This window comes from Carcharodon carcharias, chromosome 10 (genome assembly GCF_017639515.1).
Source record: "Carcharodon carcharias isolate sCarCar2 chromosome 10, sCarCar2.pri, whole genome shotgun sequence".
Classification (NCBI taxonomy): Eukaryota; Metazoa; Chordata; class Chondrichthyes; order Lamniformes; family Lamnidae; genus Carcharodon; species Carcharodon carcharias.
This window is the reverse complement of record NC_054476.1, coordinates 17,415,952-17,436,511: the sequence shown is the minus strand read 5'-3', so window position 1 is coordinate 17,436,511 and position 20,560 is coordinate 17,415,952. Positions and strand designations below refer to the sequence as shown.

General features: G+C 39.3%; 1 protein-coding gene across 5 annotated transcripts in view; it reads left to right on the top strand.

Moving 5' to 3' along the window:
• The window catches only part of LOC121283473 (transmembrane 7 superfamily member 3-like), a 33,995-nt gene extending 17,332 nt beyond the window's left edge, over positions 1 to 16,663 (top strand). For 3 of the 5 annotated variants that reach the window (XM_041198084.1, XM_041198085.1, XM_041198086.1), the window contains 7 exons: positions 2,831 to 3,008; positions 6,691 to 6,783; positions 7,535 to 7,615; positions 9,067 to 9,219; positions 11,183 to 11,280; positions 13,226 to 13,388; positions 13,788 to 16,663. In XM_041198084.1, coding sequence (XP_041054018.1) covers positions 2,831 to 3,008; positions 6,691 to 6,783; positions 7,535 to 7,615; positions 9,067 to 9,219; positions 11,183 to 11,280; positions 13,226 to 13,388; positions 13,788 to 13,960 — 939 coding nt within the window. In that variant the 3' untranslated portion in view covers positions 13,961 to 16,663. Of the gene's footprint in view, positions 1 to 2,830; positions 3,009 to 6,690; positions 6,784 to 7,534; positions 7,616 to 9,066; positions 9,220 to 10,977; positions 11,151 to 11,182; positions 11,281 to 11,311; positions 11,409 to 13,225; positions 13,389 to 13,787 lie in introns of those variants that run through there. The other 2 variants (XR_005944273.1, XR_005944272.1) reach the window with 2 other exon arrangements.
• The last annotated feature ends 3,897 nt before the right edge of the window (positions 16,664 to 20,560 follow it).

The window sequence follows — 20,560 nt, the reverse complement described above, 5'->3', positions numbered from 1 at the left end:
GTGGTGGTGTTCCCATGTATCTGCTGCCCTTGTCCTTCTAGTTGGTAGCAGTTATGGGTTCGGAAGGTGCTGTCGAAGGAGCCTTGGTGAGTTCCTGCAGTGCATTTTGTATGTGGTACACACTGCTGCCACTATGCGTTGGTGGAGGGAGTGAATATTTGTGGATGGAGTGCCAATCAAGCAAGTTGCTTTGTTCTGGATGGTGTCAAGCTTCTTGAGAGTTGTTGGAGCTACACTCATCCAGACAAGTGGAGAGTATTCACTCCTGACTTGTACCTTGTAGATGGTGGAAAGATTTTGGGGGGTGCGGAGTTGAGTTACTCGCTGCGGGATTCATAGCCTCTGACCTGTTCTTGTAGCCACAGTATTTATATGGCTGATCCAGTTCAGTTTCTGGTCAATGGTAACCTCCAGGATGTTGTTAGTGGGAATACAGTGATGGTAATGCTGTTGAACATCAAGGGGAAATGGTTAGATTCTCTCTCCTTGGAGATGATCATTGCCTTGCACTTGTGTGGCACGAATGTTACTTGCCAAGCCTGGATATTATCCAGGCCTAGCTGCATTTGGACATGGACTGCTTCAGTATCTGAGGAGTTGCGAATGGTGCTGCACATTGTGCAATCATCAGTGAACATCCCCACTTCTGACCTTATGATGGAAGGAAGGTCATTGATGAAGCAGCTGTAGATGGTTGGGCCTTGGACACTACCCTGAGGAACTCCACACAACAGGCTTGTCAGCAAAGTTAGTGCTCATGAAGTTAAAAAGACAGTAACAGCAAGGATGCAAAATTGGCTGGGTGGCAAGAATCAGAGGTTGTGGATAATGATTACTTTGCAAATTAGGTTTATAGTAAGGCTCCCTCGGGGTCGGTATTAGGACCCCTGCTTTTCTTGATGTATATTAATGACCTACACTTGGGTGTACAGCGAACAATTTCAAAATTTGCAGATGACAAACCATTGGAACTCTTAGGAGAATTGTGATAAACTTCAAGAGGATGTAGACAGGCTAGTGGAAAGGGTGGGCAAATGACAGATGAAATTTAATGCACAGACATGCAAAGTGATTTGTTTTGTTAAGAAGAACGAAAAGAAATATAAGTAAAGAGTCCAACTCTAAAAGGGGTGCAGGAGCAGAGACATTCATCATTGAAGGTGGCAGGGCAGGTTGAGAAAGTGGTTAGTAAAACATGCAGGCACTTGGGCATTCTTAATAGGGGCATGGAGTACAAAAGCAAACCTATATATGATATACCTGTATAAAATACTGGCTTTTCCTCAGCTGGAGTATTGCGTCCAGTTCTGGGCACAGCACTTTAGCAAGGATGTGTAAGTATTTGAGACAGTGCAGAAAAGATTTACAAGCATGATTCTAGGAATGATGAACCTCAGTTATGCTGATAGATAGAAGGAACTGGGACTGCTCTCCTTGGAGATGAGAAAGTTGAGAGGAGATTTGACAGAGGTATTCAAAATCATGAGGGACTGGACAGGGTACATAGAGCCAAACTGTTCCTATTGGTGGAAGGATTGAGAGCCAGATTTAAAGTAATAGGCAAAAAAAAAGCAATAGCGACGTGAGAAAAACATTCTTCACATAGCAAGTCATTGTGACCAAGAAAAGAAGCATAGAAAATAGGAGCAGGAGTAGGTCATCCAGCCCTTCGAGCCTGCTCCACCGTTCAGTATGATCATGGCTGATCCTCTATCTCAATGCCATATTCCCGCTCTCTCCCCATACCCCTTGATGCCTTTAGAGTGTAGAAACCTATCTATTTTCTTAAAATATATTCAGTGACTTGGCCTCCACAGCTTCTGTATTACAGAATTCCACATCTTCACCACCCTCTGAGTGAAGAAGTTTCTCCCCATCTCAGTCCTAAATGGCCTACCCCATAATCTGAGACTGACCCCTTGTTCTTGGCCCAATCTCTCCTCTTATAACAATCCTGCCATCCCAAGAATCAGTCTGGTGAACCTTTGCTGCACTCCCTCTATGGCAAGAATATTCTTTCTTAGGTAAGGGGACCAAAACTGCACACAGTGCTTCAGGTGTGGTCTCACCAAGACCCTGTACAGCTGCATTAAGACATCCTTGCTCCTGTACTCAAGCCCTCTTGCAGTGAAGACCAACATACCATTTGCCTTCTGAACTGCTTTCTGAACCTGTGTGCTTGCTTTCAGTGATTGGCGTACAAGGACACCTAGGGCCTTTTTGTATATTGCCATTTAGATAATACTCTGCCATTTTGTTTTTCCTACCAAATTGGATAACTTCACACTTATCCATGTTATACTGCATCTGCCATGTATTTGTGTTGCATGAGAGTGCGGTGGAGACAACTTCAATTGAAACCTTCAAAAGAAGATTGGATAATTATCTGGAGAGTGAAAATTCTGCAGGGCTATAGGCGGTGGGGGGGAAGAGGGAAGCGTAGTGATGCTGGGACTAGATGAGTATCTTTTTTGTTTCCCTTGCTAGACAAGAAGTTAAGTTTTAGTGGACAAACTGTTTGGAAATAAATTGCAAGGTTGGTTGCAGGACCAGAAGATTTATTCATCCTATACAGATGAATTGCATACTACTTGGCATTTGTATTGTAGATTGAGGCAAGCTTGCTGCCTGAAGTGTGGTTAAACACCACCAGCTTTGAGTGGTGCTGCTGCTTATACCTAGCACTAACTGCATTGTCCTCGTATCTTAAATGCAGTTTTTAAAAAAACTAACTTTATTTTTGAGGCAAGATAAGGAAAAATTTCTTATTGTACACTAATTTAGTTAATTGGTATACTTGAAGACAATGTACTTCCTCTTACAACCACAGATCACCACAGTAAATTCGTTCCAGCAGACAAAAATCTATGGAAACTCATATATTGGCACTGGTGTGATATACAATGTTATTGTCAGGGACCCTCATTTGAAAACCTCTGCATCTTATGCTCCTGTATCCACATATGCCTGCAGTTTGCCTTCCGAAGGGTACCAATGTAAGAATTCAGGTAAGGGAAAAACACAATTTTAAAATATAACTTCACATATATATGACCATTTTATCAAACATGGATTGTGCAGTAGTGACAGATAAAAAGGAGAATTGGCGGGAGAATTTGAATTGGTAGATGGCTGTGGATGAGTTACCTGTCTGCCCAGCCAGCTAAGCCGGAGAGTAAGATTGAGACCCCAGGGGAATGAAAGAGTCATTTTACTTTTGATATTTGCAGGATTTGGCAATTGTATAACTTTCTTTGAAAATGTTAAAGGCAACTTAGAAGATTCTTGTTTCTTAACATTACCTATAACCATTAATATAATTTTTAAAACTACTAATAGCAAATGGGTTTCAATTTTTTTTCTTCTTTCTCTCTCTCTCTCTCTCTCTCCCCCACCACAACTACCCCTCCAAAATTTGGATTTCAGGCAATTTCTTTGGGAATTGAGCAATTAAATCATGCACCCTGACTGATATTACAGGCACCAAGTGCTTTAAGTATATATTTTTTAAATTGCAGAAAATAACATTTCGTGATCAATTATTTTCTTTGTATTTTGCAAAACAAAAATGTCAAAGTGGATTGAAATAATGTGGAGGCAGGTTCAATTCAAGCCTTCTAAAGAGACAGGGTAGATAACTAATATAACAAAAATATATTAATAAAATGTTAATGTTGAATTTGACAGCTGTGATGTAAAGATTAAGATGTTGTGTTTGCTTTAGCAAAATGATGGTTTGTTTGTAAGCCCAAAGCTCTATCAAAGGTTTTTATTTCTTATGGTAGAAGTAATGTTTTGCTTTTTTTTAATGACTGTGTGGTTATTTTTACATTGAGATTCCAGCTCTTCCATATGCAAGTAAGACTGTGTTGAAGTTTATCCTTTTCAAAGTGTTTCAATTTATCATCAAGCTTTAATGTTTTGACAACCAAGTACAGATATGGTTTTCTGATAGATCTGACTCTTTTTATTGATGAACCTAATCTTCAACAGTTTCCAGAAATACTGTAGTTGAAATTGGGTACCTTCACAAGCAGAAATATTGGGTCACTGGAAGTTTCACCAGAATTTGACACGAACCTGGTCGAATTAACATTGGTAGATATGCATAATCTCAACATTTGACCGGTGCAGACTCGATGAGCTGTAGACCTCTATGACTGTATTTCATCTCCCATGTGGTGATAGTATTTCACCTATAGAAAACTCTAAAGTGTAAACAAATTGAAACATTTAGCAATCTATCCTTAGAATATATGGGATAGAATGATATTTATGTAGGTGCATACAACTGCAAAAGTTAAACTTGACAATTTAAACTGTAAGAGTGAAATAAAGGAGCATGGTAAGGTTGTTTCTCACTATAATTCTGCTGTGCCATTTTGTTAGTCACAGCCAATCTATCTATCCAGCTGTCTGTCCTGTTCTCCATGTCTCTTAACCTCCTGGCTTCTCAAGTATATATCAGCCTCCATTTTTTTTTAAGCATCCAATCAATTATAACTCTTCTCCAGGACATTGCATTCCACAATATCTCAACCTCTTAGCATGAAGAATTTTTTTTCATACGTTTACTTATTTGGTCAAAATTTTGCCCTAGATTACCAGTCAAAGAGAAGGTTTATTTTCCCACCTCTCCTGACAATCCATTCATTGTAGCAAATACCACAATGAAATCACCCTTAATAAATCACTCTCAACATGAGCAAATATACTGTTTCATAATTATCTTTACATTCCTTCATCCTGGTGAACTGTCGCCCCACTTTCTCAAACTATATTATTGCCTTCCTGAGAGGAGAGAACTACAATTCATGCAGTATCTCAATTTAAACTTTACCAGTCATCCAGCTGCAGCTGAACTTTCTTCTGATGTATTTGTGACCAATATCTCAGCTTCCAGTTCACTAGTACACACAAAGCTGGATAAATATAACCCGGACAATTACCATCACATCAGTCTACTCTGTCATCAGGGAAGTAATGAAAGGTGTTGTTGACTGTCAAGTGGCACTTATTCAGCAATAATCTGCTCACTGACACAGTTTGGGTTGTGCCAGGGCCACTTAGTGCTTGACATCATTACCGCCTTGGCCCAAACATGCACAAAAGAGCTGAACCCCAGAGGTTTGTGACTGCCCTTGACATCAAGGCAGCATTTGACTGAGTATGACATCAAGTAGCCCTAGCAAAACTGGAGTTGATGGGAATCGGGGAAAACTTTCTGCTGGTAACAAAAAGAATGATGGTTGTGGTTGGAAGTCAATCATCTCAATCCCATGATATCGCTGCAGGGGTTCCTCAGGTAGTGTCCTAGGCCCAACCATCTTCAGCTGTTTCATCATAAGGTCAGAAGTGAGCATGTTCGCTGATGATTGGCGCTGAACATTGTACATTCATGACTCCTCAGATACTAAAGCATCAAAACATGGGCAATATCCAGACTTGTGTTGATAAGTGACAGGTAACATTGCCTGACACTTGTGTCATGCCAGTGACCAATTCCAACAGGAGAGAATCTAACCATCCCCTCCCTGCCTTGACATTCAATGGCATTACATAATTGAATCCCCCACTATCAACATCCTGGGGGTTACTATTGACCAGAACTGAAATGGACCAGCCATATAAATACTGTGGCTACAAAAGCAGGTCAGAGACTGGGAATTCTGCAGAAATTGACTTGCCTTCTGACTCCCCAAAACCTGTCCACCATCTTGAAGGCACAAACCAGGAGGGTGATGGAATACTCTCCACTTGCCTGGATGAGTGCAATTCCCACAACACTCAAGAGGCTGGAGACCATCCAGGACAAAGCAGCCCACTTGATTAGCACCCAGCCACCACCTTCAACATTCACTGCCTCCACTACTGACGTACAGTGGCAGCAGTGTGTATCATCTACGAGGTGCATTGCAACAACTCATAAAGGCTCCTTTGTCAACACCTTGCAAACCTGTGACCTCTACCACCTAGAAGAACAAGAGCAGCAGATGCATGGGAATGCCACCAGCTGGCAAGTTCCCCTCCAAGCCACACAGCATCTGATTTGGAACTATACCTCTGTTCCTTCATTGTCACCGGGTCAAAATCCTGGAAACCCTTCCCTGACAGCACTGTGGGTGTACCTACACAATGTGGATTGCAGTAGTTCAAGAGGGCAGCTCACCAGCTTCTCAAGGGCAGCACCCCCCCCCAACCCCCCCCACAACCAACCTCCCCACCCCTCCACGGGCTCCAATTTACCCCTTGTTTTGAAAAGGGAATCATTCATGGTGTCGCTATTACATGTCGTCAAGGCTGATTTAATAACTTATCCTTTACTGTATCAAAACCTCTTGTAGTAATTATGCATCACCTTGTTCAAACTAATATTCCACCTGGAATAATATAACACCTTCCCCCACCTTCTCACCCACAAAGGATTATTAAAGCTGTCTATACAATAAGTGAGGAATGACCTAAATAATTTTTTGACAGATCTCACTCTGATTTTGTGAATGGAAGCATATTTTTGGGACTGGTTGTATTGACCAGGATGTCAAATTGCCATGTCAATGGTGAAACAAATCTATTAGTATTAACTTTATTATTTTTCGTCTGATATTAAGCAGCATCGCTGAAAATCTTTGGCTAATTGGGGACCAACTGGTTCTATCGAAATCAAATGTTTTTTTTTCTGATTTACAGATAAAAATTTCATCTACATACAGGTTTTATGCACAGTGATTGGAGTCTATGGCTTAATTCTCTGTTTGATTGGCCATAGAATCTTTGAAGCAGGTAAAGAGTTTAATATCTTAAAATATTGCTCCTTCTGGTTGGATTTCACATTTTAATGTGTAAAATGAAGGTGATCTGCCACCTTCCTCAAGTCTTGTTTCTTCCTCCCTTACAATATGAAAATCCTGTAGATTTTGAATTATGGAATTGGTTTTGGAGTGTTTTTCTCTAGAATTTTATATATAAAAGAGTTGATATTCTCAGAGCAAGTAGACTCTCACGCGCTGGCTTACTTGCTCCCACTCCCGCTCCTGCTCATGCTCAGAGGGCTAAGAAAGCTATTTCTACATGTATCACTCTTCTGTTGAATTCAGAGTTGAGATTAAAAAAAAACAAAACGACAGATACTGAGAATCAAGAATAATAGAAAATTGCTGGAATTACAAATTAACCCACTAGCCTCTGAAAACAAGGATAGAAAAATGAATGCTTCATGTTGTACACCTAAAGGCCTCAGTACAAAACGCTTGCCGACTAGATGATAGAGGTGCTGTGTATTTCTAGCATTTCTTCTGTATTGTTCTAATGCAGTTACTATTAAATGGAGCCAGTTAATAAATGTTTAGGCTTCTCATAACCTGGTTTTGATGTTGCACACTGCATTTAGTACTGTGCAATTTGCACTATCTTGGATCACAGCTTTGTGATATTATGGTTATCCTCAATGGATAAGCGAGTGATATTTCCTCTACTGGACCAGATTGGATTTCTAAACTAGACTAACTTGTTTATTTTTTCAACTCTTTTGTAGAATTTCTGTTCTTTGGATTCCTAATCTTCGGGTTCATAAGCTTTGTGTTGGTAACACGATTCTCTGCACTCAACTTCATCAGTAAGTTGGAATAGGACATTCGATATACAGAATATTCCTTAGTTTCCAATTTGTTCAGCCAAACACTTGATAGTGCTTCTGTCTTTTCAATGTTATGTGTTTTTTTTTGCTATCTACAAGATGAGCCGTCATAATCACGCTGGTTCTCTCAACTAAAATTTACGTTGTACCCTTGGAAAGGTATTGCAACAAATTTTACCTGTATGGTCAATGGAATGCTGCATATGTTTGTAAAGTGTAATTAAATATGCCAGTGAGCTGAAGCTGGTGACGGGAAAGATATTAAATGTTATGCCAAACGCGTGTTTTATTCTGTTTATATTTTTGCTGTTTCAACTGATACAAATTTGTGCCACCCCTTGATTTCTCAAGCTGTTAGCAGAAACCTTATCATAATACAGTTAACAAGATTAGTTAGTGGCCAACCCCATTCTGCAAGCAACTGTTCATACTTCTGCAGCCATGTTGCAGAACGTACATATCCATCCATATTGTCATTATATGAGCAACTCAGACTTTGAAGCCTACACATCATGGGGACTGGTCATGTTTCATTGTACAGTGACTACTGATGCCATTTTTTCCACTTAAAATAAAACACACATTTCAGTCATGCCCATGCATTCAGTCATTCTAAATAGCAGCCTAGGGAACCCCAAAGACCAGGAGTAACCTTGCATTTGCAGAGGACTCGGTCTTCTCGCAACAAGCAGGCTAAAATTACTCATGACTAGCTACAACCAACAAGGTTGAAGCACATGCAGCAGGTAGCTAGCTGTGACCTTAAGTTTTTAACTAAATTTACTGGATTTAACTCGGTGGATTGGTTTTCTTTTTATTTTGTCATGGGATGTGAATGTCGGTGGCAAGGCCAAAATTTAACCATCCCTAATTGACCTTGAAGATGTTGGTGAGTCCCTGCCTGAACCAGTGCAGTTTGTGGGTGTACCTACACCACGTAGTGCTGTTAGCAAGGGAGAGCTAGGATTTTGACCCAACAGCAGTGAAGGGGCGGTGACATAGTTCCAAGACAGGAGGGTGTGTGACATGAAGGGGAACTTACAGATGGTGGTATTTCTGTGCATCAGTTTCCTTGTCGTTCTGAGTGGTAGAGGTTGCAGGTTTAGAAGGTGCTGTCAAAGGAGGTGAGTTGCTGCATTGCATCTTGTACATGGTACATGCTGCTGCAAACAGGTTGGAACCTCTTTTGGAAAATTCTTGAAGAACAGCATTGAAAATCTTATCGGAACCAGAGTAGCAAGTTCAATTTAATATTACTGAAAAATGAGTGGATTACTCTAAAATGAATGGATTGCACAAAGCATGTACACAGCACTAAATTTAAAATATGTTGTGCTGAAGACTTATAGTACACCTGCTTCAAAGTCTTACTATTATGCCAGTTTTATGAAATCATTTGATCTCCTTAAGACTTGCTTTTTTTCCCCCAGATCGGTTAGAAATCATGATAGCAGCAGGACTGCTTGGTGGTGTGGTTGTGACGCTGGTTAGGTGCATTTTTGGTATTCCTGTACCTTGTGTAGTGTTTGTAGGAATGGTGCTGGGATTTCTGGTGGCATCAATCGTTTTCTTTACTCCTCTTGGTAAGTCGAAGGATAAAATCAATGAACTTGTTTGTTTTGTGGAAATAATTGTATGCGTTCTCATTCCTTGCTTGACAGTAGTGATGTCACTTTAGAGGAACAAAGCACTTGATTGACTCGATACTTCCGTGTTGCCTGTGTGCATGTCTCCTTTTCTTTTTCCACCCTTCCCACCTCCCACATCCAGTTAGCTTTGGTTCTGTTACTTTGCTATGCCAGCTGTCTGCTAAAATGATTTAAGACCAGGAGATTTGGTTGATTTCCATGGTCTTATGGATCTGTGGTGATGTGCTGCCATTTTGGTTCTGGCCATTTCTTCTTAGTAAGAACACAATTTCTACGATTAGTGTTGATTCATGCCGGTGCTTTAACTTTATTTTGGTAAGTTGCACCTTACTGCAATGCTCATGCATATGCCCCACAAAAGCAGTTGTTCAGCAAATAATGAACCAGGATTAGTGGGGGCAGTGAGGTGGCATAAGATGAGAATGATGCTGGCTGAATCAGGACCGGTGCAACTGAAAGGAAATTCTTGTGGCCCATCAGGTTCATTTTCTGCCACAATATCTTTTTACAAAGCATGTTGACTGTATAATGTACAAATATTGTGTTAGATGTTTAAAGTTTAGTTACCATTTTAGTTGTAGTCATTTAGTAATGCAGTGCTTGAGTATTGCTGAAGAAAGGGCCCTGTATTGGAAGCTACATATTATTACATGGAGCTCTGTTCTTTGCAGGCAGAAAGAACATGAACACACATTGTGCATGTTTCAGCTCAATAAAATAGGTGATGGCCATTTGCTGCTTCATTCCTCAAGGCAATTCATTGACAAATCAGAGTCAAGCTGCCTGGTTTAAATTTCAAACAATGCTTGGCACTTAACTGTCAGCCACCATTAACTGGTGCGTTCTGCCTGGCTGTGCCTCTACCACTTAGAGACCACTTGCCAACCAGTGAGCACTCTCATCCCAATACTGTGTAAAGTTGTTGCTTCCCTGACATTGGTATTCTTGCAATTGTCCTGATGAGTGCCAGACAAAAAGTTTTTACATAATGTCTTTTTTCAGTAATACTCATTTTAGTTGTCTAGTTATGGTGATTGCAATGCAAATTGTAACTGCTGTTAAACTCTTAATTGGAACAAAGCAGCTATTTTGGATTGGTCCAGATTACCAATATCTCTAATTTTACTTAATTTTTAGATCTTTTCTGTTCCACTTTTCAAAGTTGAAGTGGATAAAATGCACCAATTAATCTAATTTTATTCCTAAAATTTTGACAAAGTGGTAACTGCGGTCACTAATGATATGCACGAGAAGAGAAACTTTGCTGTTTCTATGGGATGTAGCAATACTACAGCTTCTAAATGCAGTGTTTTGCCATCTGGTATAATAAAGGTTATGTCACCAGATTGTCTAAACTGGATGAAAATTGAATGCACAGTGCAAGTCAATTTAAGAAATAGTTTAAAGCTATAAATGCTGGAAACAAATAAAAGCGCTAAATGCTGGAACTGGATTAATTGAACAGCATTTGCAAAGGGAAAAATTATGATCCCAGATTTTGCAGTTAACATTTACAACTACCCAAGGATTTTTTGCAGGCTTTTGAGTGGACTGGAAGTTGCTGTCCAGCTCACTCTATAATAGTGAGTGCTAATAGCCTCACTGCTAGCCCTATGGTAAGATCTTGGCCATTATGTTTTGGGTCATCAACCTGCAATACTTTAAAAGCTGTCATTTCTCGTTATGCTGCAGGTCAGTCAACATCTGTATCTCCAGCATTTTCTGATTTTCGTTTTTCCGTAAATTGGCTTTGTTTGTGACTGTGACCAAAAAGCACCCTTGCTGGCCAACCATATGTGATGACCATGGTGCCATGTATTTGCACAAATGTTTGTTCCACGTTGATGTTGAATTTGCCCCTTGAGGTTAGTGACATTTTTCTATTCCTCCCAAACAGCAAATTTTACTCTATTTCGCAATGACATCAACTTCTGGCTTATTTTTTTGTGTGTGATGCTGGTGGTGCCTACAGTTCTGATTATATTTCCAAGGACAGTAAGTATCTATATTTAAAACTGTTTTTCAGTTCGAGTAAGTTTTCTGCAACAATAGTGGAAAAACACTTTGAAACACTTTTAGCCAGTGCAGACATGATGGGCTGACAGGCCTCCTTCGACACCATAATGATTCTGTGAAAAGTAAGGAGCATAACAATATGTTCTAAGAAAAGGTACCTTTTTTTCCTTCTAGTTTTTCTCCTTGTTCAGTCAGATGTGGAGCCATTTTGTATAAATCTTGAGTATAGAGTCTGTACCTTTTTAGTATGTACACTGATATAGAAAAGCATACATGAGATATTATAGCAAGCCCTACCTGCCTGTTTGGGTAGATATAAAACATTCCATAGTACAACAAGGGCAGGGGAGTTCTGCCAGTCTCCAAACCAGCACACATCCCTACGTCGAAAGCAGATTCTGGGCCAAAGTAACAGCGAGTTTAATGGCACTCACCATTATCAATGAGTAAATCGCCCGGCAACTTATGATGGGAAGGGAATGCTCGTGAATTACTATCCAGTTTCTGGATGACTTTGTGCCACTATACTGTCATCCTTGTGAAAATGGCATCCAGCCCTTAACCTCCTGAGAGTTGCTGAAATGGCTGCAATTGTGCATTGTCAGTTAAACCTGCTGTAGAAAGTTAGGATAATTAATCATGAAAGTATAATTTTTGAGGGGATTTATGTTCCTGCAATGACTATCAACCTTTCTGCCCAGAAAGTGAACAATTTAAACAGTGGAGTTTCATTCCTACAGATGGTAAATTGTCAGAGGATTTTGAAAATTCTAAATTTTCACAAGAATGATTCCAGGGATAAATAACTGTAGCTGAGGATAGATTGGAGAGGGTGGGACTCTTTTCCTTGGAGAAGAGAAGGCTGAGAGGAAACTTAATAGAGGTATTCAAGATCCTGAGGGGTATGGACAGGGCAAATAGTGAGAAACTGTTCCCACTTAAGAGAACATCAAGAATGAGGGGGCACATATTCAAATTAATTGACAAAAGGAGTAAATGTGATGTGAGGAAATTTTTTTTCACCCAGAGGGTGGCTGCAGTCTGGGACAAACTTCCTGAAAGGGTGGTGGAGGTAGGTTTGATCGAGGTATCCAAAAGAGAATTGGATTGCTACCCGAAAAAAGACAATGTGCAAGGTTATGGGGGTAAGGCAAGGGAGTGGGACTGAGTGGAATGCTCTTTCAGACAGCCAGTGTAGACTGGATGGGCTGAATGGCCTCCGCTGTAAAAAAAAATACTGTAAATAAAATTTATTTTCCTAATGCTTTTTCTCACTCTGTACCTGATTTGACTCAACTCAATTCCTGTCACCTTTTCAATCCTTAAATCTCATTAGTTAAGGAGTTGGTGGTTGCATCTCTTGTTCACCAATATTCCTGATGCTCTATTGGCATTTCACTTTCAGCAACTTGCAGGGCAAAAGATTTTGAGCTGGAGGTCGAGGGGAAAGAGTCTAACTGTTGAAATGTTCTGCTCCAGCAAATTCCAGGCCAATTAACTGATCACTTATCAGTTAATTCGAGACTATTGCATGCAAATTGGCTGCTAAATCTGTCTGCAAAACAGTGACTGTGTTTCAACATTGCCTGCCAAGTGTGTTGGGGATGTCAAAGATGCTCTATAAATTCCAGTACTACTTATATTTTTTTCTTGCTTGGCATTGTTGTGAAGGTACTGATATGCTGGTTGGTTGGAGTTACAATGGGTCTGAAATGTGCAATCACCAACCCAGCACATAGTAAAGATTTTTTTTCCCTTGTCTGAAACCTAGAAGCAATTTCTACTACTCCAATTCGTACATAGCCAGTGTGTGCATATGGTAATCAGTGATCTCAGAAACATTAATGGGAAGCAATGCTGTATTTTGCAGAACAAGTATTAAATATATTGCTTTTAATGGTGTGTATGTATTTTTTTTAAACAGTTGAACATCATCACATGTGCACTGGTAGGCTCTTATGCTGTAATTATTGCAGTTGGAGTATATGTCTACACCAGTCTGACTTACATAATTCTAAATGTCATCAAAAGAGCAATACACTCAGATTTTGCAAAGGTGGAGAGCGATGCTCCTTTCCAACGTAGAGGTAGGTATTTTGATAGAGTAAAATCTTCCTCTTGGGATTGAAGAATAAATTAACCTGGTTCTGTTTGGGTAGCTATGATTACAAATATATTGCTTCTTTTAAACTGGGATTAGTAAATTAGATCACTGTTTAATTGGTTGAAGTATGCTTACTTTCATAAATGAATAATTGGTGATAGTATTCTCTGATATTTTAAATATCTGTTAATTGTTGCAATGTAACTTTGCTAAGAAGGGTTTGCTGCAGTGGTTATATGAATCGTAATAGGGCAATGTATTTATATTAACTAATTGCATAAGCAAGCACACTTAATTTGCTTGTACTTTTTTTTTGTCCATATTATGAATCCCACCAATGGTTGTTAAATTGATGGTAACGTTTTACTACTTTCTTCTCCAGATTTCATTCTGACATCCATATGGGCAGTGTTGTTTGTTAGTGGTGTAACATTGCAGTTAATTTTGGAAAGAAATAGATTACCTTTTCCACCCTGTCCATATGACAACTGGAGGAGGAGGAGAAACACAGTGTATGGAGAACGGACACCTCTGTTACGGCCACCTGAGATATGACTATATTGGCAGCATTTTGCTTTTGTATGCACATTTCCTCTTTGTTTCAATTGTTTATCCCACATTGACGATGCAGAGTTCTACACTAGCCATTCTTCAAAATGGCAAATTACATTGCCCCTGGGTCTTTCACGTTTTCAGTTGGGATATCTCCTTGAATCTGTTTGAGCGAGTCTGTGGAAATGACCAATTTTAGAACTTGTTTGGATTGAATATTCTCCTGTCACTTTCCAAAGATTGTCAATGGATCCAAATGGTATTTGACTTAATAACATTTATATATCCATTTGCACAGGCTGATCTCTTGCCTGATCAGGCCCATGTGAAATATACAGCGAAGGATCATATATGGCATTCAGTGGTGTAAAACTGACACCTGAATGACAAGCTATATGATATCTGACCATCAAAGTTGCAAGTGTTCCCTTACAAATGAGGAAGAAAAATCCTGTCAGTTCTTTGTGCTGCATATGAAAATGGCCATTCTGATATTTCAACAGCTCTGAAGTCAAATTGTATTTGTTGAATTTATAGCTTTAAGAGTTTCCTTATCTATGGAGGATTAAAAGGAGTAAATGTTGAATCAAATGAGAATCAGTGTTTCCTAGCTGTGTTTTAATGGTTCAGCATTTCAAATAAAGGAAAAGGAATAGTCATTCATTTTTTTTAACCAACAGCACAGTGTCAGGCAAATTATTATAAATGTGTGTGTACTTTGCTAACACCTATTTTTCATGTTATCTTAATGTAACTCAATTGTACTGACTAGAAAAACAAACTTTTGTAGTTTACAACTGAATTGTACAGTTTCATACCATTTTGAGGGTCTTTTATATAATTGTAAAATAACTGTTTTCATTGGATTTAATTATTTTGATTGTTCAAAGTTCTAACCAGCTGCAAAAAGTCATAGCAAAAGACAAATATCTTTTAATGGCTTGTCTTGCACATCAGTATTTACTACGTCACTTTCAGTTCTGGATTCGCAGAAAGCTTTGCAATTATATCTGTGTGGTAGCTGAGTGGTTATAGGTTCAACTTCTGCTTGGTGCTGAGTTAATGGATCACTATTAGAGTGATAGCCAAGGAATAGATTGGTTCAGTACCTCTGGATGATGGCCAGGCTCATGCTTTCTATGTTTCTTGCTATTCAGCAATCTGGAAATGAAGGGACCTTTTACCTAATTGATCAAACTGATCTTGCATACGACTCTTTATAGCAGGCAAACACCAATCGTTTCGCCCAATTCAGTCTTGGTTGCAGAAGTAAAAGGCCAAGGTTTAGTCCACTATATAACCCAGTTCCGCATTTTGTTTTTAATATATCTTGATGTAAGGAATTATTTCTATGATGTTTTGAGAAGACCAGATTTTCTTATGCAGGTCTGGGATAGGGTTGAGGAAGGAAGAAGTGTGGGAGAGGAGGCAGAATCAAGCCATAGCATCAATTGCATTGTCTAAGATTTTCTTTCCCCATATCTCAAAAAAAAACTATTTGGCTGCCTAATAATTGAGGTGAGACATTGATACCAGATCTGGATGTTGGGTTCTTTTCTTGATGTCCCCTCCGAGACAAAGTTAATTTGCACTTAATTTTGTTTGCATGGGACGCAGTGAGTGCTCTTCTGCTCTACCTTTTAAAAATAATTTTTTTCTGAACCTTTTGTTAGAAGTAATTTGTGCCATTTAACAAAAACTGGTAAAGAACTGAAGTAACAAACTCTGCAGACATTCTTCAAAGAATATGGAGAAGTAGGCCATTCTTCCCCTCAATCATGTTCTACCATTCAAATAGATTGTTGCTGATCTGTACCTTGACACCATGGACCCACCTTTGCTCTGTATCACTTAGTAGACTTCCCTAACAGATACCTCTAGATTTTCAGGTTTGTAAGTACTTTTTATAATATGTTATATTGACTGAATTAGCATAATGGATTGATTCCATCTTGAGCTTTTTGAATGTTGATTTAAAACTAAAAATTGAAGTGATTTATCTTAACTCTGCCATGGAGGTGTGGCCTCACCACTCATTCCTCATGGTCACTGTCTCATTGTAGCTGTCTCTCTGGACAGCATGATGTGCATGCACCCATCTGTCAGACAGTCTAATTCCATCGAACAGTGGGTTTATACTTCAAAATTAGAACTCTGGAAATGAAATCAAAAATTTTTGGAGATGCAGTTTGACCTCTTAAGGGCAAATTAATGCTTTGGGCGATCTACATCTGCAAAGTCAGGCCAGCTTTTATTTTTGGTGGTTCTGTCTGTCTGTCGATGTTTATTCAAGTTTCTGGAAATGGGTGTGCTTTTAATTGGAAACCAAATTGGTGTAAAATTGTTAACAATGGATATTATGTGAGAGAACTATAAATAGGATAAAGCAGAATTTGATACAGGTGATATTGCACAATTTAATTTTTAATAACTTGTACATTTCAAGGGATCTTTATGAATACAACCTTCTTTGGCTACATTTTGACTGTACAGATTAAACTAATGTAAAACTTCAAAAATGGTAACTAAACAGGTGAATACGTTCATGAATGTTCAAGTTTGTTTTTACACATTCTATCTTGCCAAAAAACTAATATTTTTCTTTTCTGTACAGAAATGTATTTAAGCTAAGGTACGAAAAGTATTTTGACTTGTAAGTCACATGCACTTTTAATTATTCAAATTAAAGTTTCTATTCATACTAAATTCTAGTGTTTTAATCTATAATTCTTCCATTTCAGAACTGGCTAACAAATTTATGCATATTAGCATTGCTGTCATATGGGGCCAGAACGTGTTGGAAAAAAGGTGTGATCGTTGCACATTGGTTGTTTTGCACTTTAAAAACAGCAGGTTTAGGAAATGAAGAGATATGTTATGAGTTGTGAATCTCCAGAACTTGCTAGTTGATTTGTGCCACTCCGCCAGTTACTTTGCTCCAACAGTCCTTAGCTATCTCATTGCTTTTAAAATCTTTCAGGATTTGCACTAATTGCTCATTAAATTTGGTACAAAGTTAACTAGTAGTTATCAGGGTAAGTTTAATGACTAATCAACCTCTATGGCCCAGGAAGTGAACAATTTAAACAGTGGAGTCTCAATGTTTCAGATAGTCAACTGTTAGAGATTTCTTTTTCAAAAAGTATCATTTCCTTTCTTCTGTCTTTTCTCTATCAGTCACCTTCTCTGTCTCTTGTTACTTGATTTGATTCTAATTCGTTCACTTTAATTTACCTTCTTAGCCATTCCTCTGTTTATTTCTCAATCTTTCTTTCCTCCTTTAATAAATGGGACTTAAGAGTCCTGCCACAATGTTACCAACTTGCACTTCCAGCAAATTAGCTGATCTGGCTCATGTGAAATATACAGCCAAGGATCATGTATGGCATTTAGTGGTGTCAAACTGACACCTGAATGACAAGCTATATGATATCTGACCATCAAAGTTGCAAGTGTTCCCTTACAAACGAGGAAGAAAAATCCTGTTTGCAACCTGAAGGTTGCAGGAAGAACTAATAGCATATGCTGTGCCACACCCAAATTCAGCAAGTTCTGTCTATTATATCAAACCTGAGAAGAATTCAGATTTTGAATGATGTGTAATGCTGTTACAGAAACATGCAAAGGGGCAGGAAAAGACAAGGTGGTCCCTCAAATGTGTCCTGTCTAGTAATGGTGCACTCTATAGGTGGAACCTTGTGCTGGCAAAAGCTGTCTCAGGCTACCAAGTGAGAATTTCCATCATTTTTTTTCAGAAAGACCTGCTGCATCTTGTTCCACTTGGGCACTTGTCAAGGCTTCCCCCTGCAACTGCCGCCCCCCACCCCCAACCCAAGAGCTGCTGTCCAATCAGAGGCAGGCGGTTGTGTTCAATAGTAGCACCACCAGGGAGGCAGTGGTTGCTGCAGGTAATGCACACCCACCCAAGGCCAAGACTGTTGCTGGATCCCAGGCCAGAGGTGTGTGGTGGTGGGAGGGGTGGCAGTAATAAGGATTGGTGGGTGGGCGGGGTGGGGGGGGAGGAGGTGGATGGGGTTTGGCTATTGGAAGGCCATTGTCCTTTCCATGCCTGGGGGTCTTGTTCAGACAGCGAGGGTCATTGAGTAAGGAATCCCCCTGGGAGCCTGCAAACTTGTGTTTCCTGCTTGATGAAATTCACCCCCACCCTCCCACCCCCCAAATGCCCACTGCCTGCTGGGTCAATACCAATGGTGGTGGTGGAGTGAGGCCTTTAAGTGGGCATTAATTAAGGGCCCCAGTTGACACAGACTTGATCAGAGTGGAGGTGGTGAGGTCCCCAACCACTAACTCTCCTGCCTGATTGAATGCCCCTCTGCCACCAAACACAACACTGAGGAGAGCACAAGATTCCATCCAACACCTACGATGAATCTCATTTTCTCCTTCCTTCATTCACCTCAAGCAGTTCAACAATGTCTGCAGAGAAGAAAAGTAACCAAACCAATTTACAAAAACAACCCCAACTAATTTTCCCTCTGACCCCTGTAGCCAACCAGAAAATGCTCCAGGAGCCCAATTTGAATCGCATAGCTATCTCTCCTTAACCCACCCAAAACTTTACTTCACTGAAGTAGATGACTCTACAAAGGGAAATAGTTCATAGCATCTAACCTAACACTATGCTTTAATAATTTCTAATGATTTCTTCCTTGTCTATCAAAAAACCTATCCATGTGGACAGAATCTAATCCTGGATGTGTTCAGGGGAAAAGCTACAATCCCTCAGATGCAGGACAAATCTGTTGCTGAACTAATTTGTGCCTTTCTTTATAGGAACTTTTAACATAAGTTTGATGTATGGACAAGGATATGCACTTAAGGTGGGCCTCACTGATTATTTAAATGCACTGGAATATTTTCAATACACATTTAAAGTTAGAACTTTGTGCTAAGGTAATTTTCTTTCTTATATTGTTATTCAATTATGTAATTCTTTTTAACCAATGAGCAATGTACCCAAAATGAATTTTCCATATGGATAATAAATTGAAATTAAATTTTCATTATTTCAAAGAGTTCAACCATATTTTCTTGCAACCTATGCTTTCCAAAGTTTTTTTTAGTTTTACAAAAATCTAAACTTGCTAACTTGTATATAACTGCACCTGTCCATGTTATGACATATGCTAGACACTGGCTCTATTTCACCTGCATAGGGCCACCCACCGCATATTTTTCATCTGAAGTCCATGCACCTGAACCTGTCTTCGTCATCCACAAGCTTAAAAGTCACTCCTCAAATACTCTTGACATTTAGTTTTATTATTTATGTGGGTGCCGCTGGCAAGGCCAGTATTTATTGCCCATCCCTAATTGCCCTTGAACTGAGTGGCTTGCCAAACCATTTATAGAGGGCAGTTAAGAGTCAACTGCATTTCTGTGGATCTGGAGTTACATGCAGGCCAGACCAGATAAGGATGGCAAATTTCCTTCCCTAAAGAGGCATTAATGAAACAGGTGGGTTTTTACAACAATTGATGATAGCTGTCATGGCCACTATTACTGACAATAGCTTTATATTCCAGATTTATTGATTGAATTTAAAGTCCACCAGCTGCCTTGGTAGATTTTGAACCTGCATCCCCAGAGCCTCTGGATTATTAGTACCATTACACCACCATCTTCCCTCTGGAGCTCTGAAGTCACATGTAGGTCAGACTGGGTAAGGACAGCAGGTTTCCTTCCCTAAAGGACATTAGTGAACCAAATGGGTTTTTTTCTAACAATTGATGGTCACCATTGTTGACACTACCTTCAATTCCAGATTTTGTGAATTGGACTTTAATTCCATTAGCTGCCATGGTGGGATTTAAACCCATATTTCCCCAGAGCATTAGCCTGAATCTCAGGATTACTAGTTCAGTGAAACAACCACTACATGATTGTCTCCCCATCTAAATTAGTAATATTGCCTGTGAAATTCTGCTACTATCTGAAAACATGTCAACTAATCTCTCTTCCATCAACTTCAAGACCTTCATCTAAATGCACGATTTACTTTTTAATTGTAACAAACAAGTTAACGGAACTTTGCTGCATTTATTTTAAATATACCTAGTGTTTTTTTTTTAACATTCATCCTTAAACCGGTCCAATTCCATTTGTGTCATGATCTGCATTACACAATGCTATTGCTTCTGCTTCAGGCACAGCTATTGGAAAGGATGAATTAATGGTATGAAACTTGTGTTCTGTGTAGCCATAATGTATTTCAGCTTCTTAAGTCAGGAAACAAAGTTTTTCTTATTTTGGCGAAATAACAGTTACAGACCACAAATGAGATGATTCTTGCTAGATGCATGCCACGAAGCTGAAGTAATTTTAAATGAATGCTATCCACCGGGGATAGGTTGCTCCACAGGTCTAGGCCAGCTATAACTGTTTCTTTGGCTATAGTTTCTTTCAAACACAGACCAGACAGTATGCAATGTGTACAACAACAGATAAAATAGACTGAGTGCAATCAAACGAGGCCCTTAAGGAAATAAAGGGATAGAGGGATAGTATGTCTGAGGGATACAGAGATGAAGAGAAATACAATTAGCATGGTTTGTGGATTTAATTTTGGGGAGTAGGAGAGTG